We start from the raw sequence: 24,487 nt of genomic DNA, 5'->3' as shown, positions 1-24,487 counted from the left end.
CTCTTAAAACCTTCAGAACGCTATCAAGCAAGTGCGCGGGTATATCCCAGGTTCTCGACATATATGCGTCTATAGTTGTTTGCATTGTAGAAGAATGGTTCACAAGGGCCATTTCGCTGGCTGCACAAAGAGAACGATTGAGGCTATCTAACTCCTTGTTCGTGACGAAAATTTCTACATGAGAAAACCAGTTCACTCTCTACACTAGAGTCATTCTAATTTCGAGCGCCAAATATCTTCATCCTTTCCGCCGGAGGAATCATTTCCTTATCCTTTGGCGGACCTGTGGGAGTACCGAACACGAGTTGAGCCTTCAACTCCCACTCCGCAGGGATGTCGAAGGCCTTTGCGACAGCATCATCGATGTGAGGATTGCAATGTTGCAGATTGCAGCCCAATCCCTTGTTGGACAGTTGCGTCCAGACTGCATTGAAATGGGAAAGAATCAGCCTCAGGGCCTAGTCCGTCATGGGGACAGACTTGAAAAGAAATACAGAATAATCTGTCGTCTGTGGGGGGTTTCACTTACTGTAGTATTGGTGCATGCCATTCGTCACGTCTTGCCACGCCTGGATCTTCACTTTATCGACTTCGGTTTTCCCGTAGGAACTTATGACCTTCTCGACACCGCCCTTGACTTCGAAGAATAATACCTGAAAGAGTAATGAGATTCTTGTCAGCCAGTAGCCAGAGAAGCAGTTTTTGGAATTTCGAACGAGAAGTGAAACCATCAAGGGCGTCGAAGCAGTCTTTCTTCCCACCGATCTGAGATCTCTGGCGGCGGTAACTTACTGTTCCATATGCGCCGCGGAATCCTTCAAACCGCGGTTTCCCAAAACCGTTCCAAACATCAGCCCCCATGCTCGGCTGGACGATGCCAATGATGATGTCCCATAGCTTGACATGTTCTTCCCCAAGGATGACGGCAGCACGGGTCGTTTGCGTGTTGAAGGTGGATGGACAATAGAGCAGTGCTTCTTGGACGATTTCGACGATGTCTGAGTCTGGGATAGGAGACTTTGCCTCAAGCTTGTAGATGGATCGGCGAGCCTGGGCCGCCTCGCGAAAGCTTCGGGCGTCTGATGCCATTTGGTTGCGTCTCGGTTGGGGCAATAAATAGTCGATTGCGTGGTTCTTTCGTCAGGCTCTCGTGCAAATTCAAATGGAGCGCTAGAACTGTTCTTATAGTCGTGCAATCTATAGACTTGCTCAATGTTACGTGGTGCAGCGCTCGATGAGGGTTCCTGCTTGGTAAGTATCCCCCCGGGGTATTGCAAAGGCGGAGTGCGCCGAATCAAGCATGGTGGACATGTGGGTACGGGTCAAGGGCTTTCCCACTTGTTATCTGGTCACGAGAGTGCGGCCCGGGGGCATCGGAACAATCTATTGGTTACTCCGAATGTCTACTCCAGTCGCTCGAATGAGCAGTCGGATGAAGATCTGAGATCATAGCGAGATCCCGGCCTGGATGCACTCGTACGGGCATACTTTATGATAGGTATTGAAGGGCTTGAACAATAATAACAGTCAACACTTTGTTGCCGAGCGGCACAATCGGCCACGAGCCCAAGGCCTCCATCTAGAATATCCAAAGCAAGCCTGCGTCTAATGCGAGTGATCCTCCGTCATTTCTATATCACACTGCTGGTAGCCTGGAGCCATTTTCAGCAGCAAGCCACGGATGCGGGCAAGGTAGGCGTATATGCTCTCTGTGCCACACTTTGACAAAGAGCCTCTATGACTTGAGCTCCGTACTCGAAATCTTCCATCTCGAGATAGACTTGCGCGGAAAACCGAGCCCACCATGCATTGCGGTAGAAGATGAAGGCTATAAAAGTCGAATGCTCTGTCACACAGTTGGAAGCGAAGAAGTTCGTGACGGTGGAAACATGACCAAGTGGCACTTTTGCGACCACGCGTTGCGGAGAGTCTGCTGCTGTGGAATCTGGTGCGGACGCTGAGTTATTGCCCATTGGCTGAACCTTGTCGTCATTGTCGTCGTCGGAAACCTCGAGTGGCAGGCGGACATTGACAAGACAACACTCCTTCGTCAACGTATGGGTGTCGTTATCCATGACCTCGGTCCCTAATATCTCCGCAACACGGCGCCCACCGGCATGTGCGAGGTCATGGCAGTATTTCATGATGGCGGCTTCTCCCCCACAGACCTCTTTTCGGAAACGAAGCGCCTCCTCCAGACAGAGAAAAGGCGCGTTGTCGACGCTGCCCACGAATTCGAACTGCGATACGAAGTTGCTTTTTCCAGTTGGTGGAAGTGGGTTGTTTGCTGGTGGTACACCGGGCCGTGGCACTGGAACAAAATAGTGTGATGTAGGGAGTGACGATCGCATGAGATGCTGATTGCGTTCAGGCACATAAAGGACCGCGCAGCCTCGGGGAGCGAACAACCATCTGTGAAGCCACGGTGAGCGATCCAAAACATCATGAGAATATTTCAAGCGTAGTCTTGCCAGCCTACAGAAGGGATATATGGCCTTTCACAACATAGGACTTACTTGTGGCAGTTTGAGACGAAAAAATCTGGCTGAAATTTCAACAAGTCAATGGGGAAGTGGCCAACAGCGTGAGCACCATCGACCAGACTTAAAACGTGCTCCGATCTGGCAACCGCTACCAACCGCTCAAACGGCAGACGCACTCCAGGCAAACTGGCGATGGTCTCGAATAAGGCCACTTTAACCTTGCCTTTGTGAGATGCAAGCGTCTGCTGAAACTTTGCCACCAGGTCATCATCACTGATGGGGTAAGTATACTCGATTTTTACTGATTCAACCGGCGTCGTTTCGACAAGAAAGTCGATCGTCTTCTCGCATGCACCATATATACGATCCAGATATACAATCAGGTCACCCTCTTCGAATTTCAGGTTCCGGAGGATTGCATTCACAGCCATCGTAGCGTTGGCGATGTAGACAACATCTCCGACTGGTACTTGAAGATACTCTGCCATGACAGCTCGAGAAGCATCCAACAGACGAGGATATTCGTAACGGATGTACCGATCCGGTGCGGCTTCGGCGGCATCCTGCAGTGACCGAAGCTTGTCCCTGACGCATTTTACATACGTTCCAAACGAGCCTACAGGGTTTGTGTTAGAACACTAGCTATGCAGCAGAGGGGTATACAGTAGAAGCAAAATACCATGGTTAAGGTTGACGAACCCCTTTTCGAACAAAAAGTGTTCATCGCGCATGCGGTGACCCATTGGCGTCATAGTGCTTGAGATTGTACCTTGAGGGGCATGGGTCGAAGATTGAGGCTGACTGGCACTGCCCATGTTCGGGAAGCCAACCGGAATCCTACACTCGGCTCACAGTCACTGGCATCTGCGGCAAGCTACAACTTGAAACCGCAATGTAGCGTGCCTCGATCTTTTGAGGTATTGAGGAGTAGCTGTGCGGGCGCCCGGCTGGACTTTTCGCCCTTTCGATGCCTCGCCTCAAGTCCCCGCGAAGCTCTTGCAGGTGCCTCAGTCGGAATTATGGTGGGGTACTGAGTGGGGGGCCCTCTTCCAGTTCGAAAATCCGAACCCAATCAGGCGTGCTGTGTTATGTATGCACCTAACTTGGGCTCGGTTAGTGCCTTTTCCTTTTTGATGAATACTACCGAGCACTTGTTTTCCGGTACATGGACGAGGCAGGGGGAAAACCTAATGCCTCACGACAGAGGAGTACTGTAGCCAGCATCCGAGGAGCCGTGACCCCACGAAAAGGAATCCCCAGATTTGCCTGATTGACAGGGTCACGTGTAGCAAGGTGTGGATCACGAGGAGCTCTTCACTGTGGAATTTTATTTGAACTTCGGCCAACCCTCTGCGAGAGCTGATCTAGAATGAGTTGCTCGCCTCCTCGTACGTAGTAAGCTACGGATACTCAGCACGCTTCTTAGCCCACATCTCTCGCTTTGACGATAGGATGCCACTCCCACCAAAAAAGGTCGCATTTGTGACTGGCGCGAACGGAATCAGCGGGTTTGCAATTGTTGAACATCTGGTGCGACAGCCGGAATCAGAATGGTATGCTGAAAATAAATGTTTAAGGCGCCCGAGAACAAGATTAACAACCCCAAGGTCTCATATCCTGGTGTCTTCCAGACGCCCCATGGTTGTTCCCTTGACCGACCCTAGAATTACATTCGTGGCCATCGACTTCCTCGACCCTGTTCCCAAGATAATGCAAGCTCTTTCAGCCTATGCGGAGGCTAAGGACATCACACACGCCTTCTTCACCTCATATGTACATGCAAATGACTTTAAGCTTCTTCGTGAAAAGAATGTTCCTTTGTTTAGGAATTTCCTCGAAGTCATGGACACCATGTGCCCCAGACTTGAGCGAATTTGCCTTCAGACTGGTGGAAAAGTGATAATCCCTGGACTCTGCACCTGCATCTGGGAGCCTATAGTGGCATAGGGCGAGACTGACGATATTGCCTAGAACTACGGCGCACATCTTGGACCCGCCCTCAATATCCCTCATCGAGAAGACCAGCCTCGCTCTGACGATCCTGACAACTTCTACTACCCGCAAGAAGACGACATGTTCGCTCTAGCCAAAGGGAAGAAATGGGGTTGGAATGTAATACGACCAAACGGGGTTATTGGCTTCACGCCACACGGTCAGTATTGCTCTACACTTCGATTCATGGTCACTAATGCCATTTTCTCTCTAGGTTCTGGCATATCTGAGGTTTTGTCAATGGCTGTCTATCTTTTGCTTGTCCGGGAACTCAACGAGTCGGCTGCGTGGCCTTGGAGTGAATTTATGTGGACGGGAGCAGACGACAAATCCTATGCGCCCGCCATTGGGCACATGTCGGTCTGGGCGACGACACAAGAACACTGCAAAAATGAAGCCTTCAACTGCGTCAATGGCGACATTATCATATGGAAGTACTTCTGGCCTGTACTAGCCAAACACTTCGGTATCAATGTATGTTTTTCCCCTTTTCCCCTTGAAACCGCACACAGACCACCACTAACGGGTCTATAAGGCTCCTGAACCTGTCTTCGATGATCCAAAACGGCCGAAGCATTTCGACATGGAAGCTTGGGCAAAAGACAAGAGGCCTGTGTGGGAGCGAGTGGTCAAGAAGTATGGCGGCAAGGTGGAGGCATTTGACTGGTGTTCTTGGGATTACCTCCCCTGGTGCATGGGAAGGACATGGTCCTCGCTTTCGTCAATGAACAAAGCTAGGAAGTTTGGCTGGACCCGCTTCGATGACTCCCAGGACACGTATCTGTCAGCGATCCGGTGCTTCGAGAATGCAGGTGTCCTCCCACGCATTCCGGCCCAGGTTAATGGAACATAACGAAGGACCATCTAGGTCATTATTAAAGTACCAGGATTTTGCTATTGCTAATATTGTACATATTTGGAAGAGCAAGGTACATGTCTTTCGAATAGAATAGACAGAACATGATAGAATTCGTGGACAAGAATATGATGTAGGTGTCTGCATGATTGTATCTAGCTGGCCTCTGCTCACGCTAGCGGTACCCGGATTTCAAAGGCGTCAGGTAGCAGACGAACAGCAAGGACCAGAATTGCTGAAACGAAATTTTGCGATCGGTCTTTGATAGTATTCATACGCTCTACCCTTCTCTCAAGATCTTTCCCTTGTAAATTTCCTCAGGCCAACAGGTCCTCCCCCTTCTATTCTACCTTGACCATGGCCGCAGTGTCCTAGGAGCTTTTTGTTAGCTCGTGTAGTGTTGAAGAGTCAACAATCTGCCGTGTGATTTTGGTTCGACCTACCATCCAGACCTTGTACAGCTTGATCCTCGGGTGACTTGTCTGAGTATCGACAAGAGAAATTCGTGCTGTGAACTCTCCTCTCTTTTTTTCGCCGCTAACATATCCTACTGTAACTTGACCAAGGACCAAAAGATCCTCTGCTGTCACACTGTCGGTGAATACTTTGAGGATTTCGTGCCGCCTGGTGGCAATTACTTTCCACGCGTTATCCCTCGACCGTCTCAGGGCTGCATCATGCCGACTTAGTCTCTGAGTGCGCTTCTGAGGCGGGCAAGTAATCTGCACCCACCTTCGGTTCCTTCGAAACGGTGATGGCCATCTATGGCACCATCACTGGCAAAGATCTCTTCGGCGAGTCTACCACCTGCTTCAGGGGCATTCGTGTCCATGATCGAGAAGAACTTGTCCACATGCTGTTTGACGGCGTCGGGAATCTGTATTGACGGCCACTCTGTCAAGGCCGTGTTGATACCCATCGTGAGGGTTCCCGATGAATATGCTGTTTTTGAAAGTCAATGATTTAATGATTCAATGAAGCAAGACCAGCAAATGGCAAGCGGCAAATGTCATGAGAACGTACTTCGTTTACGTCTGGGACCTGTGCCTCCAATTTACGCGTGACCTCGAGTTTTCTGAGGACAATAGTTGCCCAGGCATGCAATCTCGGAAAACACCACACAGTTCATGGCACTGTTCCACGCCGTTCGGTCTACGCTGACCAGCATCCGGCTACAGTATTTCTGGAGTATTCCAACTGTCATGGGTCGGCACTGTCTGTGTGAGAGTGTGCAGTCTACATGTGACACGGCAAGATTGATTTCGGAGTTTCTGCCTAATGGGTGCCATCTTCGCCGCCCCCACCGCGGATTTCGTGGCTCAGTGACTACCGACGCGATGAGGCGATCGCCGACTTTCTCAAGGGACTGGGGTACAACGATTGTGCCGGCGAGCTTTTGAACGGACTGTCCATCTTTGGATAGACTCCGCGTCTTTTACTCGACGTCGCCATCTCCGCACTTACAATCTGCTTTCCATGTTGTTAAGTTTTGTGATATCTGAATTTGACGACAGAGCTACCTTCCCTAATACTTTGTCGCCATGGCTCCTTCGAAATTCACTCGCTTATTGAGGTTCAGCAATGCTGAGGGGACAGTGTTCTTCGGCGAACTGGGAGACGAGGTAGCCAATGCAGAAGCCCTGATTGGACGTTCCGTCCGTGTTTACTCAGGCAATTCGCCCTGGGAAGGTGAATTCACTCTTACTGAGAAGAGGGAAAAGATCGCACAGGTTGGTAGGCTTGTGTGCACATGCGAAGGCGTGGAAGTGCACAATTTTGGAGGAGAAAGCAGCTGACAGCGTGCAGTTGTTGAGCCCCGTTCCTTATGCGCCACTCCTGTACGGAGTTGGGTACAACTACAAAGCTCACGCCGCAGAGTCCAGTGTAAGTGACGATGGCTCGCTACTGCATGTACCTGGCTGAAACCCCGCTACAGCAAAAAGTCCCTGAGTCAGAGTATCCCGTTTGCTTCACCAAAGCGCCAGGTGAGTGGCAGCCCTGAAAATCCGAGCTCTGGATCGACGGCGTCGTAACTGACTGAACCTATCTCAAGGTACCCTTGCCGGGCCGCTAGAAGACGTCCCATTCAGCGAAGAATTACTTTATATGGATTACGAGGTATTTCGAGCTGCATGACCCAAGCCACATGAGCGAACCTTCCCGTGGGCTGTGAGAGCTGACTCGTCTTTGACTCGCATAGGGCGAGCTCTGTGTGGTTATTGGAAAACCGTTGAAGAACCTCAAAGAAGGGGAGGACCCTACGCCCTATATCGCAGGCTACACGGTCGGAAACGATGTGTCGTCAAGATACTGGCAGAGAGCCGAGCGATCTGGAGGTCAGCATGCGCAGGGCAAGTCGTTCGACAAATTCGCTCCCATCGGTCCCGTGCTTGTGTCCACATCAGCCATCCCGGACCCTAACAAGCTGTACCTGAAGACATGGGTCAACGGAGAACTTCGACAGGAAAGCTCGACAGGGCTACTGATTTATAGCATTCCCACCGTTCTGAGGTATCTGAGCCGTGGTGTCACTCTTCAACCTGGAACTGTACTCATGACTGGAACTCCAGCCGGCGTGGCTGCCTCTTTCAGACCTCAGAAGTGGCTACAGGACGGCGATGTAGTCGAAGTAGAAATATCCGGGATTGGCAAAATCAAGAACAAAATGGTTCTTGAGAAATGAGTGGCGGCCGGTCAGGGCATGTGCTGATCGTGGCACGGAAACACGACGCACGTTTCACGAGACGAGCGCCCGTACTTTTCTGTATCTAGACTTTTTCTACGTTCGTTCCAAGTAGTAGCTGTAGACAAAAAAGAAGGCTTTCGAGCATATTTGGTAGGACCTTCTACGTGGAAACACACGCCGGACTGTCAATTGAATTCCAATCACGGGTGATTTGCCGTGTTATCGACTGGGGTTCCGGACGTCCTTAACTGTCAGACTGAAGGATAGTTGCAGAGTAAATGTGCAATACACCGTTTCTCCGATAATCCGGCAAAAAATTGTGTTACGCACATTGACCTAAGAGGGACGCCTGTGCGAGCCGCTCATCTCGTCTTCTGGCCACAACATTTCTGCATTTTCCGGAAGCATGACCCCGGTGTGGTCACTTGGCGAACCGTAAGTCAGTTAGTTCCTGGGAATTACCGTTTAGTAGCGTGATGGTCCAACATTCCGACTCTGCAAGTCATTTGCCGGCCCCAGGTCCGCTTTGTATGGGGACAAGATGCATCTCCCTACCATAAAAAGTGTTGCGACCACGATTTTTTCTACCTCTCTGACTTGTACAGCCTTTCCACAAGAGAGAAATTTGTTGTTGGACCACTAGTCCTCACCATGGCTATTCTCTACGACCTCGGAATTCGTCTCGTCGCGTTGACGTCGGTGGCCTTCATAGGAGCCGTGGTGTATAGCTACATCAAAATGCTGATGTTGCGGCCCAAACTCCCTCCAGGACCCTTTCCATTGCCCATAATTGGGAACATGCACTTATTGAAGTCGTCTAAGCCCTGGCTGCAGTTCGACAAATGGAGCCAGGAGAATGGTGAAGGTCTCCTGACAATTTGGATTGGCCGCTTTCCTATCATTATTTGCAATGATGCTTGGTCGGCCTCGGAACTCATGGAAAAGAGATCACATATGTACTCCTCCCGACCACGATACGTTATATTCGGGGACGTCACTGGCCAGCAGCACTGTAACCAAGTCTTCATGCCTCACAATGACCACTGGCGTCTCCAGCGAAAGATCATGGTGAGTTATTCTTCCATAGATCTCAAGTGAGGGCACACGTCTGACTCGTTTGTTTAGCATACCGCGGTAGGCTCCCAGGCATTGAAACCCTACAAGAGTTTCCAAGAAGACGAAGGCAAGGTTCTCATGAGGGAACTTTTGGACAGCCCAAAGGATTTCGCACTCTACTTCGAGCGATATGCCTGCTCACTTGTATCAATTCTGGGCTATGGGAGACGGATTGACTCGAAAGACGACTACATGCTCCGATTCGCCGTGTCCATGATGGATGGGATTACCATGATGCAGGTTCCCGGACTATACTGGCTCGAGGCCATTCCCGAACTGCAGTATCTACCCTCTTGGATTTACGCCCTGCCCAACAGGCTTCGAAAACGCAGCCAGGCCGTCGCTAAATACTGGTGGGGACTTGTGTCGGAGGGTGCACAGGCACGAGAAAACAACTTTGCCAAAACGCTCGTCAGGTCCAAGGAAGAGCAAGGTCTAACAGAGCTGGACATTGCTGAGATGATCGCTAATACCATCGGCGGAGGGCTCGACACAACGTCGAGCACCTTGCACACTCTCGTTCTGGGACTTTGTGTCTTCCCCGAGGCTCAGAAAAAAGCTCACGAGGAACTCGACCGTGTGGTTGGACAAGATCGTTCGCCCACCTGGGACGACCTCGACCAACTTCCATATTGTGCGGCTGTCCTTAAAGAAGCTATGCGATGGCGAAGTGTTACGGCTATGGGAGGGTTTGCTCACTGTCCCGAGAGGGATGATGAATACCGTGGATACCATTTCCCTGCCGGCATCGCTGTCTTCGGCAATCTCTGGGGCATCCACCGAAATCCCAAAGACTTCCCAGAGCCCGACGTGTTCAACCCTGATCGCTATTTGAAAGAAAATCAACGCCAGTACCCGAATTCACGAGGCCATAACGCTTTTGGATGGGGTCGCAGAAGCTGTAGTGGACAACTCTTTGCTGAACAGGGTTTGGCAATGACTGTTGCACGCATGCTATGGTGCTACAATTTTGAGCCAGGCTTGGATGAATTTGTAAGAGGACAACGACACCCTTAAATATGGTGGACTACGAGTGGCTAACACCTCGACTAGGGCAACCCTGTCGAGCTAGACATCTGGAATTACACCGACAACGAAAACACCCAGCCACGACCCTTCCCCGCGAGATTCCTTCCGCGTAGTGAGACGATCAGAGACATCATTATACAGCAAGCTCAGGAAGCCAGAGTACGGCTTCAAGTCTACGAAAGCGAGGCCAAGACGAAGTTCTCACTGTAGTCCCGTATCATGTTCGATCGCGATTGTCGACGGGATAAGTCAGGATCTGAGCACCCGTCAACCACCAGCGACGTTTACCGTTGCTGACTACATAAATGGGCCGGACTGATGCATTTGCATCTTGAAAGAATCACAAGGTGACCGGAAACCTGTATGGGGCCTGCTGTCAACATGTGGGTCCAGGGTTTGAGAAAGGCAGAGAGCCAGTGCACGTGCCTCCATAGTCTTTTGTCATCCAGATTTCATCCATCAAAACTCGGAATCTCGAACTTGAGCCTAACTGCGGTGTGGCGTGTGTACTCAAGCCACGGAATAATCTGAGAAACCGCTAAACATTACGGGAATTCTCCGTAAAAGGCCGGTATTAATATGTGAATGGTATCAGATACGCCGACGATTTTCCGTTCTCGAGCCGCTAAGAACCCCATGGGGTTCCCCTGAGTGTCAATCTATGTCATTTTGATCCGAGATCTTGCCACGGAGACCGAGACCAGTTCTTCCCATGCTGTCCAGCATCGACACGACCTCCGCGGCCCTCAAAAGATTGCCTCTGCTTTGGGAAATGCATCTTTCGAGCTTGGAGAGGTTATCGAGTTAGATATCCACTACAACGTTCATCTTGCGGGTGATATCGCGTGCATTTTGCCCGCTTCCACTTTCGCCGTAGACACTCTCGGGGTCATTGATCTACCCAATAAATTCGAGTTAAAACCACGCATCTCTTTCTATGTCGCTCTATACCTCCTTTTGCCTTTTCCATCTAGTCAAGCAGCTAGATCTCTCGCCACGATGTTTCTGATCGTAGCTCCTCTGGCAGCGGCCTTATTCGCACTTGTGCTACAAGGATATCGATACTTCTGGCGATCTCAGCCAACCGGCACTAGGCAGCTTCCGGGACCTAAAGGTGCGTAAGGGTGACCAGTACTGCCAAGAGCGATATTGTCCCTGGTGAATGTTGCTGATGACAATCACACCAGGCAAACCACTCATTGGGAGCGCTCAGGATCTTGGGTCGGACTACTTTTGGATAAAGTTCCAAGACTGGGCCAAACAATATGGGCCGATCTATCAGTACAAGGCATTTGGCAAGGTCAACGTGGTGATATCGACGGAGAAGATTGCCAATGACCTGCTCAGAGAACGTGGGAATATCTACAGTTCGAGAGAACAGTTGACCATGGGCTCGGAGCTGCTCAGCGACAACAAGAAGGCCTTGTTCCTTCCCTACAACGGTAGGCCTCTCATGCTAGCTCGATCGAGCTTGATGGACTGACTCAGGCATAGACACATGGCGTCGGTATCGCAAATTCCAGCATCATGTCACCATGCCTAAAATGGCCACATCTTATCAGCCTCTGCAACTCCAAGAGTCTGCTCGCCTCGTGCACGACCTTGTCCTGAACCCCAAGTGCTATCAGACGCTTTTTCAACGTTATGCTGCCGGACTGATTCTTCGCCTAACTTATGACCTCCGGATCGAATCGGGTGAAGAGGATGTAGTTCGTCGAGTGTACGAGAATCAGCTCGCCGTGGAGCGCATCGCATCTCCAGGCCAATATCTTGTCGACCTAATCCCGTCGTTGAAGTACCTTCCAGACTGGATTGCGCCGTTCAAAAGAGAGGCAAAGGCGCATCGCAAGCGAGAGATCTCGTTGTTCTGCGGCCTCGTGGACGATGTCCGAAAAGACGTTGAAAAAGGAAAAGCAGGCCCAAGTTTCACGAAGAGTTGGCTGGAGAAAAAGGAGGAGTACAACCTCTCCGAGCTCGAAGCCAGCTATATCCTCGGCGGCCTGTACTCTGCCGGTGCATCTACTACTGCGTCCGGTGCAATGAGCTGGGTGTTGTGTATGGTCTTGTTTCCGGAGTGGTTGAAGAAGGTACAAGATGAGCTGGACCGCGTCGTGGGCTCGGCACGGCTCCCGACCTTTGACGACCTTCCAGAGCTACCGACAGTAAGAGCCGTTGTGAAGGAGACCTTGCGGTTCAGACCCGTCACCGCTGGTGGTAAGTTGAAATCATATTCCTCCGCCAGTGCCCTACCTACAGCCCTCCTGGTTTCTTGAACGCCGCCACCAGGGGTTCGACTGACAGTGCCATTAAATCACAGGTATTGCCCATAAAACGACAGCGGACGATGTCTACCAAGGCTACTTTATTCCCAAGGGCGCAATTGTTCATGGAAATATATGGTGGGTCAGAACACTTTTGGCATTCCACCTTGAACCTGACTAACATGCCTGGCTTACCAGGGCCATTCACCACGACCCAGAGCTCTATCCAGATCCCGAAACCTTCAACCCCGACCGATGGTTGAACCCAAAGTTCCCGACGTATCGTGAACCTCTCACACAATACCCGAATCTGCAGAACTACTCCGCCTTTGGCTTTGGACGTCGCTTATGCCCCGGCGCCAATATAGCTGAGAGAAGTCTCAATATCATCGTCGCGCGCACAAGCTGGGCGTGTAACATCAAAAAGGCCGTGGACCCCAAGACTGGCCAAGAGATCACGCCTCCTTCTTATGACTGTGAGTCCTCTCAAAACACCCTTCATGTACTTCCTCGTCTCAGGCAATACCGCCCAGTCTAGAACGGAGATGCCCTTTTTGCCGCGACAGAATCGTTTTGTGATGCATCGGGAGAATCTCAGAACTGACGAAGTACATTCCACAACAGACGTGAAGGCACTCAACACCGAACCTCATACTTTCCCATTCGACCTGTCCTGTCGCTCGCCAGAGCGCTGGAGTCTCCTCGAGGAAGAAGCCCGTAAAGCTAGAGAGGAGTTGAGGATGCCCGCGGACAAGTAAACTCATAAAGACTACAAGGACTGATGGAGCCATTCTCAATTCCAAGAGCCAACGTAATCTATATCATGGTCTAGAAATGCGAGGCAAGTTTGAGGCCAGTGCAGTCACTCTTTGATAGTGTTGGCACTTGTGCCAGAAACACATTAAAACAATAAAATTGAATAGTGTTAGACAATGGCACATGCCTCGGATGTCCAAGACCCTGTTCAAACAATCACCGAGAGTTGCAACTCTACACAAAATCCGAATTACACAGGGAGCAACTCAGCTGGTGGGGTATTTACCGGCAACCTGGTATTGCGTCAAAAGGCGTGTCTAGCGGGATGAAGTTCATTTCACATGACTGATGTGCCATAAGGTCGGGCCTTGCGGCCAACGGCAAAGACTTGCCATCATAACATCCTAAAGAAGTCCATCGCAATTGAGGGATCGAGTCTATGAATGGCCTAGCCCCACAGCCATAATAGATTTGGGGACCTTATCCTACTAACTACAACTGGGTCTTGGCTGCAGAGGTTTCGGCAATGGGATTTTTACCAGAACTCCCCCCACTTATTGCCGGCACCAAGCCCAAAGAAGAATGTACCGTACCCGCACTTCCTTCCACGATTAGACTCAGACCAAGTAAAATGTTTGGGTTCTGGTGACTGGGGGCAAATGCCACCGAGCATGCGCCGCGAACCTGCACAGGGCCGGCTGTAGATCTCGTAGGGGCGTTTTGATATATACATTCCAGAGGCACACGACGCGGTGCTGGGTAGTGGTTACAAGCTACGAACCATCTTCACCGAACAGTGCCATGGGAGACTATCAAGATTTGCTGTCGCAAGCCGGACGGTCGCAGTCCCTTTCCAATAGATTTCACTCCGAATCGTCGCCGTCGTCACAAGCAGAGCTGGACGCATCCAACATCAAGATCACGTTGACCAAGCAACCACGCTCCGTGCCCGCGCCAGGGTCAGCCGAGGAGAAGTCGCAGAAGGTCTGTACGGATCATATGGTGTCGGCGCAATGGACTCTTGAGAAGGGCTGGGCGCAGCCGCAAATCACGCCCTATGGGCCGCTCGCCATCATGCCCACGGCTAACGTGCTGCACTATGCGACTGAGTGTTTCGAGGGCATGAAGTTGTACCGGGGCCTCGACGGCAAGCTACGTCTATTTCGACCTTATGCCAACTGCCTGCGCATGTTGACCTCGGCGCAACGAATCTCCTTACCGGGCTTTGAACCCCAGGCCCTGCTGGGCATGATCAAAAAGCTGTGCGCGCTCGACGGGCCCAAGTGGCTACCGCAAGACCGCCGCGGCAGCTTTTTGTACATTCGACCTGCGATGATTGGCACCGACTCTTGTCTCGGATTCGAAGTGCCCAAGGAGGCCCTGCTGTTCGCCGTGATTTCGTACTGGCCTCAGCCCGCGAAACCGACAAAAGGTAAAGGACTGCGTCTCTTCGCCAGCCGCGAGGACGAGTTGCGCTCCTGGCCTGGTGGTACCGGGTTCGCCAAGATTGGTCCCAACTACGGCCCTGCGCTGCTCGCCCATGGCGTGGCCAAGAAGATGGGCTATGACCAGGTTCTCTGGCTCTACGGACCGGACTGTCAGCTCACCGAGGCGGGATCTTCTAATGTGTTCCTGATCCGGCGGTCACAGGACGGCCACCTACAGATGATTACAGCGCCCTTGGACGAAAAGACCATCCTTGCCGGCGTCACGAGGCAGAGCGTCCTTGACCTCGCCCGGGAGAAGTTCGCCAAGGACCAAGATGTCGTGGTGGAAGATGCTACAGGCCCTCAGCACGTTGCGGCTGTGGAGGTCATTGAGAGGAATTACACAATGTCCGAGCTGCTCGCTGATCTGGAAAAGGGCAACCTCCTCTCCGTGTTTGTGGTGGGCACGGCCGCGTTCGTCACCGCCGTTTCGCAAATCGACTTCAGAGGGCAAAACATCCAACTGGAGACCGATGCTACGTATCATACCGAGCTTCTCCGCCAGTGGATGTATGATATAATGTATGGAAAGGTATCAAGTGAGTGGGCAGACATCATAGAAGAAGAAGGTTAGATAGAGTAAGTGTTAAGAGGCAGATGCGTGAGAATGGGTTTCAACGACGATTGTCAGCGAAATTCGACTTAGTGACTTGTCGCAATCAAATGTCTATCAACAGGTTACTGGCCAGCGCAGCTGTATGGCCATCAGAAGCTCCGTTCCGTCAGAGCTTCCGGTCGCAAATTCATCAAGCATTTGTGCCGTGCACTTGCGTAGTTCGACTTCAAGACAACTTCTCCTGAACCATTTGAATAATGTACAAACTGAGAAAAACGTCCAAAATCCATACTGGACTGACAACAGATGCTTCACTGATTGGATATGCACATAGCAGCGTTATATATATGTTTCATAGCAATGGCGTTATACCAATGACCCTGTCATGACGATCATGCAGCGTTTTCCGTTGGTGAATCAGTCCACCATCTCAGAGCGCAACAATTTGTAGATAGGCCGACTGTTGTGCAGAATGAAAAGCTGCAGTGCAGTGCCACACCGTGTCAAGTGACATGTCGACTTGACCCCGATTTTAGAAACTGTGCTCGTTTCAAGATGCTCTGTACCCATGTAGACGGATACCCTTTCAGTTTTAATGCCTCCAATGGCTCAGCTGTGTCAAGCACTTGCAACAGATCTAAGCACGTCAGAAACAGGACCCGCCCATGCCAATGCCAGCACTCACCAAGGCAAAATTGTCCAATCCCCCAGTATTCTGAAAATCGCCGCAAGACCAAGTCGAGAAGGTTGCCGTCGAGAGCTGCAAGAGCTTCGTCCCGTACATCCGATTCGAGAAGAGAGCGATCGGCGGAGTGTGCTGCGGCTGGGCCAACAATGGCAGCGGTGATAAAAGGCGATGCGAGGGCAATGAAATCAGGCGTCCACATACGTACTACGCTGATCTGGTCTCTCAACACCTTGCCACATTGCTGGGCAGGGCTCCCAGCAGACATCTCGAGACTGGTCGATTCATCCTGGACAGGCGATACATCGGACATTATAGAGCCTTGATTTTTCAGCCCTTCGGCGTAGAGTCCAAGATTGACGATGATATTATTGCTAGTATGAAAAAGACGGGTCAGACTTAGATCTCCCGTCACACAGCGTGGCGTTTGTGCTCTTACCTATGGATGATGAAATGCATGGCGATGATCCAGTTCTTGTCCCTGAAACTGTTTTCTGCAAAGTCCAAATTTTTCGATTTCATCCTCAAGTTTGGAGGTAGACTGAGGCAAAAGCAGTGGATGGCGGACTGAAGGATTTTGAGATTGCCCAAAGAACGATCTCGCTTTTCAAACTCCTCTTGTGCCGACCGTAGAAGAAAATTGCCCACGAGATACCACGCGTATGCATCTTTGTTTTCGGTGTCCAAAAGACTCCTCCAGGCGGCTGCAGGACCTTTCGATGATATGGGCGCCGATCCCACTGGTCGGAGATCAAACCAAGCTTCGTCGGACACTGGCAGCCAAACGTCTGATCTCTTCATGTCAAGGCTAAATGGTCGAGCTCCAATCACGCTTGCGAAATTGTCCATCTGGAAAATGACCCACCATGCTCGTCGTCGTTCCTCTTTGTCGCACCAGTCCTCTACGGATATCTGAGCGTCTGGAGGTAAGGATTCGCTGTCGCGGTCGACCTGATGAACACATAGCGCGTATGCCAGCCGACAACAGAGTCCGACTCCCACCCAAGCTCGAAATGACGGGCGTGACGACAGCTGGTAATATGTAAGAAGTATGCAGCCGTGTAGATATTTCATGGTCAGATGGTCTTCGTCCTCATCCCGAGAGCCTAGATCACATAGGGCTTGAGCTTTTTTGGCGAAGGCCTCCCCCCGCATCTTCGGTTCGCAAGTCCAGAAGTCCGTCTTCTCTGAGAATCGGGCTGCTAAAGCGAAGATACCATTCAGCAAGAGAGCAGACTCAAGGTCGAGGTTCTGGTAGCGTTGGTGTTCAACTTGACCTGCTGCTGGTAACGAGGCAAGAAATCTCGGGCGATGAAGAAGAGGCAGCGCTGGTTGTATTTTTTGGAAGTAGAGCTCTAACCTGACATCCTGTTAGGAAGCGACTTCACAGATGCTGATCTTACATACAGATGCTCCGCGATGGCGGGAGGAATGTCGATCGAAAAGAGGTCAGGCTTGTCATAACTCGCCAAAGTGTGCACAGACTCTGCCGGCTCGCTGGCGGCAGCAAAGGAGCGCCTTCCGTGGACGTCGTCGCTCCCGAGGGAACCCTCGACAACCGTACCATTACCAATAGAAGGGGCCATGGATATTGGGGTTTGATTCAGGTGGTGTGTCTCTTCAGCTCCTTCAGCTCCAAGCCAGCCGGGAGTGAATATTCGATATTGATCTGCACCTTGCGTGAGACCTTGGAAATATACGTCGAACATCGGTTCCGGCCCAAGCGGTGAAAGAGAAAGGTCGAAGGGCATATTGTCAACATTCATACAATCAGACCCTTGTTGTGCTGGTGGCACATCTCGCGACTGTCCACTGCGGTTCACCTGCTCTGACTGATCCAGATTGTTGATGGTGTTCGGAGATTTCTGCGTGGCAGACGGCGGCAAAACAGTCCTTGGGGGTGAGCCCTCCGTCGACAACAAGTAAGTCCCTGAGTCAAGGAGAATGATTAGCTTCCTCGCTTTCCAAGCCCGATGCAGACATGAAAATGTCAAGAAATCAGGTGTGTCAATAAGTAGAGCGCAAACACACCGGGACCATTTTCTGAAAACTTCGAGAAGTGATCTGATTTCTTCCGTGCTCGATCTTTGCGCCGGATATATCGTTTCCGCCCTGTTGGATATACGCACTCGATACTAACACGATTGCACAAAGAACAGGCTGGACGTTGCATGTCACCTTGACAAGGGAGAAGTTTCAGCGAGCTGTCCTGGTGCGACCGAATGTTGAGCCATACTGACATTTTATCTTCTTTCTGCATTCAAATTGGTTGAGTAGCCATCGCCAAAGGATGGAAATGGTGAGACTCACCTTGCGCATTCTTCGCAGGCTCGCGAAGCGAGATCTTTGCGTCCACTGGGAGCGGCAAATTCTTTGAATTGAGCATCAAAGGCTTGGAAAGCCTCCATCGAAGCATCATTAATCGAAGGATCTCTGGATGATGCCAAGGGAAGAGGCCACTCAAGACGGAACCCAGGGAAATCAAGGGCGCAAGGCGTAACTGGGATGAGTGGGAATTCAAGTCAAAAGTGGCCCACGGTGGTGTGGTTGGACGGGCGGGGAACAATGCGGACAAGACGATGGGAGACATGGGCAGATGCATGGAGCATTCAAGGGAACAAGATGCAGTTGGTGGACACCGAGTCGGTAGAGAGAAACAGGCGCGGGCGGGCTGCAACCTGCATGCCGCTCCCTGCGCAGACTTTCCATGACGCACCCACCCACCCACCCACCATTCATCCCGCCATCCCTCCATCCCTCCATTTTCGCCCGTTCCTCTTGATTCTCTCGCTTCTTGTACCTACGGACTTCAAGCCCAATCATATCCTTGCTTCCTCTAGTCGAAATCCTTCGTCGCCGCCAATCACACCCACCACAGTTGTCAGAAAATATCAGCTCTTCTCATCTTACTGGGAACACACGCGAGCGAGCGAGACAAGTCGTCCCTCTTTCCGGCAGCACTCGGCCATGCGCTTACAGTGTCTGGTCTCTACCTTGTGACCTTTTTCCCTTTCTTTCGGTCGCTCAGATCATGGAGATCTGAAGAAGCGAGAGGGAAAGGTACAAATCCCGCTTCGCTTCGCCTTGCCTTGCCATCCTCGCTCTTGTTACATATTACCCAGTAAGGCGCAACAGGTCGAAGCGTGCGCAACTGGATCATGCGCCAACGATCGTCAAGATGAACACCACCCACGATGTCCGTATGCACGACGCCCGCACACTGCCACACGAGGACAGCAAATCGTCCGGCATTCCTCTGCGCAATCCCATTCATCCCTCGGTGATTGACAAGCTCGATCCCGCTTTTGTGAAACTATACAATGATTATATCGCGAACGGACCCCCCTCATCCACCGACCTGACAGTGGTGCGCCAGAACTATTCAGCCTTATATTCATATGCTGCAGCACCGCCATCTGGTGTAGGAGGAATTGGGGAAACCCAAGTACCAGGTTGGAATAAATATCCTGGGGATATCAATGTACGGGTTTACGTCCCACCGGGTGAAGAGCCAGGGCAGCGCAAAGTGTGGCCCGTCCATTTCAATTTCCATGGCGGAGGTAACTGAGTCCATCTACAACCGTGTTGACCATTATCTTTGCTGACACTCTGGTCAGGCTGGGCAGTCGGTGACCTGGAGACCGACGCACACATCTGCCACCACATCTGCGCTGCCGTTCCCTGTTGCGTTATCGATATTGAATACCGGCTGATCCCCGAGTATCCCTTTCCCATCGGCATCATGGACAGTCTCACAGCTGTCGGACACATCCTAGCCAACCACAAGACATTCTCCATCGATTCTACAAACATGACCTTTGGCGGAGAATCCTCTGGGGCGACCATCGCTCTGATTCTAAACCATCTGTTCCGTGACGGTGGGTTTGGAGACAAATTGAAGGGCGTGGTTGTTGCGACACCTACTATCAGTGACGTAAGGAAGTACGCAACACCAGACATGAGCCCTTGGCCGAGTATGAGGGAAGCCGAGTTCGCTCCCCTCCTCAACTGGGAGAAATTGAAATGGTTCGATACTTTCAAGTGGATGTCCTTGTCGAGTCAACACCTGGGAACAAAGCCCAAGGAACAGAAGCGAGATATATCGTGGTTTGCCGATGCCATGAATGCTCCAGATTTCAAGAACTTGGCTCCCATCACGTATGTGGCCACGGCAGAGATTGACCCTTTGAGGGATGAGGCAGAAGCATATGCTAAGAAAGTTGAGGAAGCGGGCAACAAGATTATCCTACGAAGGTTCAATGGCATGCCACACCACTTCATGCACCTGGATAGAGCGCTTCCCCAAGCTCGAGACTATGTCCAGGATGTCATATCGCATATCCGCCAGTGTCTCTATCCTCCTTCTGATCCGCCCGCGATGAAAACGCCGCCGGAAACCTGAGAGGTCTCCGTGGTCACTCACTGGATACGAAAATCTGTGCGCCAACTGTGGCTTCTTCTCAAATCTAGTGTCATGAACCAGCCGATCATATCCAGCAGTATGCCGAAGTGTTACCAGGTCGTGCCGTGGCACCTATCTCACCATTTCCCACTCCTGATGGCAGACGCCGCCTCAAGGATGGATATTGTTAACGACTATTATGTATTGAGGGAGAGCCAATTATGGCTGCTCATCCCATCTGACCCATGCCACAGCTCCCCCTTGCATATTGGCAGACTCGCCGCCAATTATCTTTCTTCAACACCGCGGATTGAGGCGTGGCCAATCCGGCAGCTCGAAATCATAAGTCCAACTGACTGCGCTCATCCCCGACAAGGCTCTTGTCTGCGGTCGGTGCTCCCGTCGCTTTATAGAGCCTTTGCTTGAGTAAGACGATATCACATTGTCTGCGCTCTCACCCTGGCCGCCAACGCAGGTCTCATTTCCATCCCTTTCTGAGAAGATCGACAAGCAGCGATAGCCACATATACTTCTCCCTAGCGAACATCCGCTGAGTATCCCCCATGAACGACGGGCGCCAGCAAATTGCAGCGCGCTATTTATCTAATAACGAAAACCAAAGACTACTCGACAAGCAATATGATGAGATAGATTCGGTTTGATATGAGGGCTACATATGGGGCGGATCTGCTCAGACAATCGGGTCTTATGTTTGAACATGATGATAGACTTTTTGCTTCAACGTAATGTATTAGTAATAATCTTCAGAGAATTTGACTCTGATGCAAACACAGTCCTGCTCAATATGTATATCCCATGTATGGTAGCTGTACGCAGATATCTGTATCTCAAGGCCTCGACGCTCTCAATGAGATGCGGGGTTTATAGTAGCTGAGTGGAGACACGGTTCAACTTCGGAAGATCGTCGACGCGTCGACGCGTCTGTGCATGGGGCCACGCGACTAGCACAGATAATTAATTGCTCTTTTGTCATTGACCGCAGTCTCAGCGAACACCTCTGAACAAGTGAGCATTGCTTTGATACACATAGTCACGATGCCAGAGAGACCTCCATTCCCTGGCCGCCCTGCGCAACCCCCCGGCCCTACCTACCTCCACTATTCGCCCGATGGTCAGAGGTTGACCGTGGCTGGCATTGGAGACTTTGCTCGGTCCTTCAGGACTAACGACAACGGCGAACCCGACTTGCTACCCTCGACTCATGCAGAGACATTTGCTATTGCTTCAGGAGTACGGTGCCGCCAGCGGAAAGAACATTGACAGGGTGAAGTCGGCTGACTGGGAACAGAATGACTACGCCATCTTTGGCTGCGAAGATGGAACAGTGTGTGAATATGCAGTCCCGTCTGGAGACTTCAAACAGATGCTTGTCAGGACCACACTTCCTATTAGAGATATTGCACTCTCCCCGGACGAAGAATGGGTAGCAGTGTCCAGCGAGTAGGTCAATTCTCGTTCATACCTGGCAGACATCTCTGACTTCTCTAGCGAGCTTGAAATCAAGATCGTCAATCGAAACGACATTGAGCGAATGTTCATCCTGCGCGATCACCCAAAACCAATAAAACACATAACATACGACCACTCTGGCAAATATCTAACCGCGTCCTGCACTGATGGCGTCATCTACGTCTACGACATGAGTTCCGCCGAGCCCAAGCTATCCCGTACGTTCGACGGCGTTATCCCTCGACTTGAAACGGCTGAAACAGCCACTTCCCGCTGCGTGTGGCATCCTGACGGAAGGGCTTTTGCTTGTGCAACAGCAACAAGAGATATCCAGGTCGTCTCAGTCGAGGACGGTGCACACCAACGGACGTTCTCGGGAGAGCACAATGCAGAGATAACAGCACTGGCATGGTCACCGAATGGCGCCTTGTTAGCCTCGGCAGACGTGGAGTATCTCATTATCTGGGACACCAAAACACAGAAGCCATTGAAACGGTTCAATTACACCAACATCCTCAATGTAGCGTGGCAGACTCACAGCGAGAACATCTTCAATTGGACGACTTCGAACGGTGAAGTCTTCATCATTCCGGAGTTTCTCAAAGACGAAGCCCACGTCAAGTTGCTCAAAGGACCCAAAGTCGGGGCTCCCTTTTTCCACGATCCGCTGCTTGAGAGAGCTGCAGTCGTGAATGGCCGGAAACCACTCGTCAATGGTCAAGCAAAGCGGGCAACTACTCCTGACAGCCTCGACGAGCTTCTCGGACCGGAAGAAGAATACGATTGGATAGAAGACGACGATGGTGCAGGGTATATCAACGAAAACGGCAAGAGGACCAATGGACATCTTGGAGACATAACACACTCTTTGCCAAAGCGCAACAAGCAGGACTCCTGGCAACCGCAGGTCCATGAGCCATTTCAACCAGGAGCAACCCCTTGGAAAGGCAACCGCAAATACCTGTGTCTCAATTTGATTGGGTTTGTCTGGACCGTGGACCAGGACACTCATCATACGGTGACGGTGGAATTCTATGACCGCGAGATGTACCGAGATTTCCATTTTACTGACGCCTTCCTCTACGACAAAGCATGCTTGAACGAAAATGGGACACTGTTCTCTAGTCCTCCACGGGACGGCCAACCCGCAGTGATCTTCTACCGACCTCACGAAACCTGGACCACACGGTCCGAGATGCGCATCAACTTGCCTGACGGCGAGGAAGCAATCTGCATTGCTCTCAGCAGCAGATATGTCGTGGCTGTCACCAACAAGAACTATGTACGGGTATGGACGTTGTTTGGGACACCCGTTCGGATTTGGCGTATGAAAAGTACTCCTGCTGTCACATGTGCCGCATGGGGTGATTATGTTATGACAGTTGGAAATGGCCCTGTCGGTGCCGACGGGTGCACCCAGCTTAATTACAGCATTGACAATGTGCGCCGAGACGAGAGTTGTCAAAACGAAGATGTCCTCGCGCTGGGCACCGTCCCACCGGACTCTGACGATGAGGAAGTGAGCTTAAAGAACCTCTTCTGGAGTGATTCAGGAGACCCGTGTATCTACGACAGCAATGGTGTGCTCTTGACACTTATGCACTGGCGTAGTCTTGGGCAGGCCAAATGGGTGCCACTGCTTGACACGAGGTCGCTTGACCGGTTAAAAGATGGGAAGAAAGAAGAGACGTACTGGCCTGTTGCCGTGGCCGACCAAAGATTCCACTGCATTATCCTCAAAGGCGGAGACAAGACTCCATACTTTCCTCGGCCTCTACTCACAGAGTTCGACTTTAACTTGCCGGTCTGTCGGGCAGTGGATAACAGCAAGGATGTCGAGGGAGAAGAAAGGGAAGAATCCAATGCCGCAGCGGCTGCCAGGTTGGAAGAAGCATTTGTGCGCAGCTCTGTGATATTGGGGTTACTTGATGACCATGTTCAGAGTCTGGAACAGAAAGCCAGCCACTCGCAGAAGACGGAGGTTATGAGGCGGGAGGTCGAAGTGGACAAGATCTTACTGCAGCTTTTGGCCGTGGAGTGTCGCGAAGGCGAGGAGAGGGGCATGAAGGCTCTCGAGATTGTCGGGCTGCTCAAGGACCGCAGCGGCAAGATGCTCGAGGCTGCAGCGAAGGTTGCAGGACGATGGGGGCGAACGGTGCTGGAAGAGAAGATCAGGGAGGTGGCAGAGCGAAGGTTGATGGGGATCGAGGAAGATTAGCTTTGCGGATTCTTGTGAGCGTGTCTATCGATTCAATTCCAACTCAAATCAAATGATGATGACAATGACGATAACCTGAATACATGGTTCCTCGACAATACAATGAATGAGTTGCCGTTTGGTTTGATACTGACTGGCACAAGGCTGAGCCGAAAGGGGGCTACTTCTCCAGCCGAAAGGAGCCAGCCACCCGTGAGACTCCCCAAACAGGTCCAGCACGATCTGCTGCGAATGAAGAAGTCCTCAGAGCGTTGCGCGATCTTGTTTGGTGCTTGATGCGACGGAACATACAAACATATGAACATCACAGTGAAAAGAAAGGAAGACATGAGATGTTGTCTGCGTCTCTGTCTCTGTCTCTGTCTCTGTCTCTGTCTCTGTCTCTGTCTCTGTCTCTGTCTCTGTCTCTGTCTCTGTCTCTGTCTCTGTCTCCGCAAGCAAGATACAAGATACTGTAGATGCATCATGACAAGCTTGTGTATTCGGCCTT

At 51.3% G+C, this 24,487-nt stretch overlaps 10 protein-coding genes across 10 annotated transcripts; 6 read left to right on the top strand and 4 right to left on the bottom strand.

Annotated features, from left to right (window-relative positions):
* Window positions 1–215: 215 nt before the first annotated feature.
* On the bottom strand, window positions 216–1,089 carry AYO21_00460 (hypothetical protein; the record flags this gene model as incomplete). Its single annotated transcript, XM_022650450.1, has 3 exons — window positions 216–424; window positions 530–653; window positions 793–1,089. The coding sequence occupies 3 exons, from the start codon at window positions 1,087–1,089 to the stop codon at window positions 216–218; spliced, it is 630 nt and encodes a 209-aa protein (XP_022517064.1).
* A 575-nt stretch (window positions 1,090–1,664) lies between these two features.
* Window positions 1,665–3,298, bottom strand: AYO21_00459 (hypothetical protein; the record flags this gene model as incomplete). Its single annotated transcript, XM_022650449.1, has 3 exons — window positions 1,665–2,412; window positions 2,517–3,099; window positions 3,163–3,298. 3 exons carry the CDS (start codon window positions 3,296–3,298, stop codon window positions 1,665–1,667), a joined length of 1,467 nt encoding a protein of 488 aa, XP_022517063.1.
* Window positions 3,299–3,935: 637 nt separating this feature from the next.
* Window positions 3,936–5,328, top strand: AYO21_00458 (hypothetical protein; the record flags this gene model as incomplete). Its single annotated transcript, XM_022650448.1, has 5 exons — window positions 3,936–4,036; window positions 4,091–4,379; window positions 4,455–4,635; window positions 4,690–4,949; window positions 5,011–5,328. 5 exons carry the CDS (start codon window positions 3,936–3,938, stop codon window positions 5,326–5,328), a joined length of 1,149 nt encoding a protein of 382 aa, XP_022517062.1.
* Window positions 5,329–5,672: 344 nt separating this feature from the next.
* On the bottom strand, window positions 5,673–6,250 carry AYO21_00457 (hypothetical protein; the record flags this gene model as incomplete). The annotated part of the gene is made up of 3 exons (XM_022650447.1): window positions 5,673–5,702; window positions 5,775–6,001; window positions 6,064–6,250. 3 exons carry the CDS (start codon window positions 6,248–6,250, stop codon window positions 5,673–5,675), a joined length of 444 nt encoding a protein of 147 aa, XP_022517061.1.
* Window positions 6,251–6,872: 622 nt separating this feature from the next.
* AYO21_00456 (hypothetical protein) lies at window positions 6,873–8,014 on the top strand (the record flags this gene model as incomplete). The annotated part of the gene is made up of 5 exons (XM_022650446.1): window positions 6,873–7,061; window positions 7,138–7,215; window positions 7,268–7,316; window positions 7,385–7,449; window positions 7,532–8,014. 5 exons carry the CDS (start codon window positions 6,873–6,875, stop codon window positions 8,012–8,014), a joined length of 864 nt encoding a protein of 287 aa, XP_022517060.1.
* A 654-nt stretch (window positions 8,015–8,668) lies between these two features.
* Window positions 8,669–13,181, top strand: AYO21_00455 (hypothetical protein; the record flags this gene model as incomplete). The annotated part of the gene is made up of 9 exons (XM_022650445.1): window positions 8,669–9,085; window positions 9,143–10,126; window positions 10,187–10,321; window positions 10,886–11,276; window positions 11,350–11,604; window positions 11,657–12,376; window positions 12,480–12,561; window positions 12,622–12,899; window positions 12,943–13,181. The coding sequence occupies 9 exons, from the start codon at window positions 8,669–8,671 to the stop codon at window positions 13,179–13,181; spliced, it is 3,501 nt and encodes a 1,166-aa protein (XP_022517059.1).
* A 799-nt stretch (window positions 13,182–13,980) lies between these two features.
* Window positions 13,981–15,240, top strand: AYO21_00454 (hypothetical protein; the record flags this gene model as incomplete). Its single annotated transcript, XM_022650444.1, has 1 exon — window positions 13,981–15,240. The coding sequence occupies one exon, from the start codon at window positions 13,981–13,983 to the stop codon at window positions 15,238–15,240; it is 1,260 nt and encodes a 419-aa protein (XP_022517058.1).
* A 485-nt stretch (window positions 15,241–15,725) lies between these two features.
* On the bottom strand, window positions 15,726–17,658 carry AYO21_00453 (hypothetical protein; the record flags this gene model as incomplete). The annotated part of the gene is made up of 5 exons (XM_022650443.1): window positions 15,726–15,859; window positions 15,908–16,281; window positions 16,347–16,858; window positions 16,910–17,267; window positions 17,315–17,658. The coding sequence occupies 5 exons, from the start codon at window positions 17,656–17,658 to the stop codon at window positions 15,726–15,728; spliced, it is 1,722 nt and encodes a 573-aa protein (XP_022517057.1).
* A 1,427-nt stretch (window positions 17,659–19,085) lies between these two features.
* AYO21_00452 (hypothetical protein) lies at window positions 19,086–20,309 on the top strand (the record flags this gene model as incomplete). Its single annotated transcript, XM_022650442.1, has 2 exons — window positions 19,086–19,467; window positions 19,525–20,309. The coding sequence occupies 2 exons, from the start codon at window positions 19,086–19,088 to the stop codon at window positions 20,307–20,309; spliced, it is 1,167 nt and encodes a 388-aa protein (XP_022517056.1).
* A 1,056-nt stretch (window positions 20,310–21,365) lies between these two features.
* AYO21_00451 (hypothetical protein) lies at window positions 21,366–23,997 on the top strand (the record flags this gene model as incomplete). Its single annotated transcript, XM_022650441.1, has 3 exons — window positions 21,366–21,560; window positions 21,619–21,770; window positions 21,819–23,997. The coding sequence occupies 3 exons, from the start codon at window positions 21,366–21,368 to the stop codon at window positions 23,995–23,997; spliced, it is 2,526 nt and encodes an 841-aa protein (XP_022517055.1).
* Between the last annotated feature and the right edge of the window lie 490 nt (window positions 23,998–24,487).

This window comes from Fonsecaea monophora (assembly GCF_001642475.1).
Source record: "Fonsecaea monophora strain CBS 269.37 chromosome Unknown Scaff2, whole genome shotgun sequence".
In the NCBI taxonomy this organism is placed as follows: Eukaryota; Fungi; Ascomycota; class Eurotiomycetes; order Chaetothyriales; family Herpotrichiellaceae; genus Fonsecaea; species Fonsecaea monophora.
The sequence above is the reverse complement of the archived record's forward strand: the minus strand, read 5'-3'. Positions and strand labels throughout refer to the sequence as shown.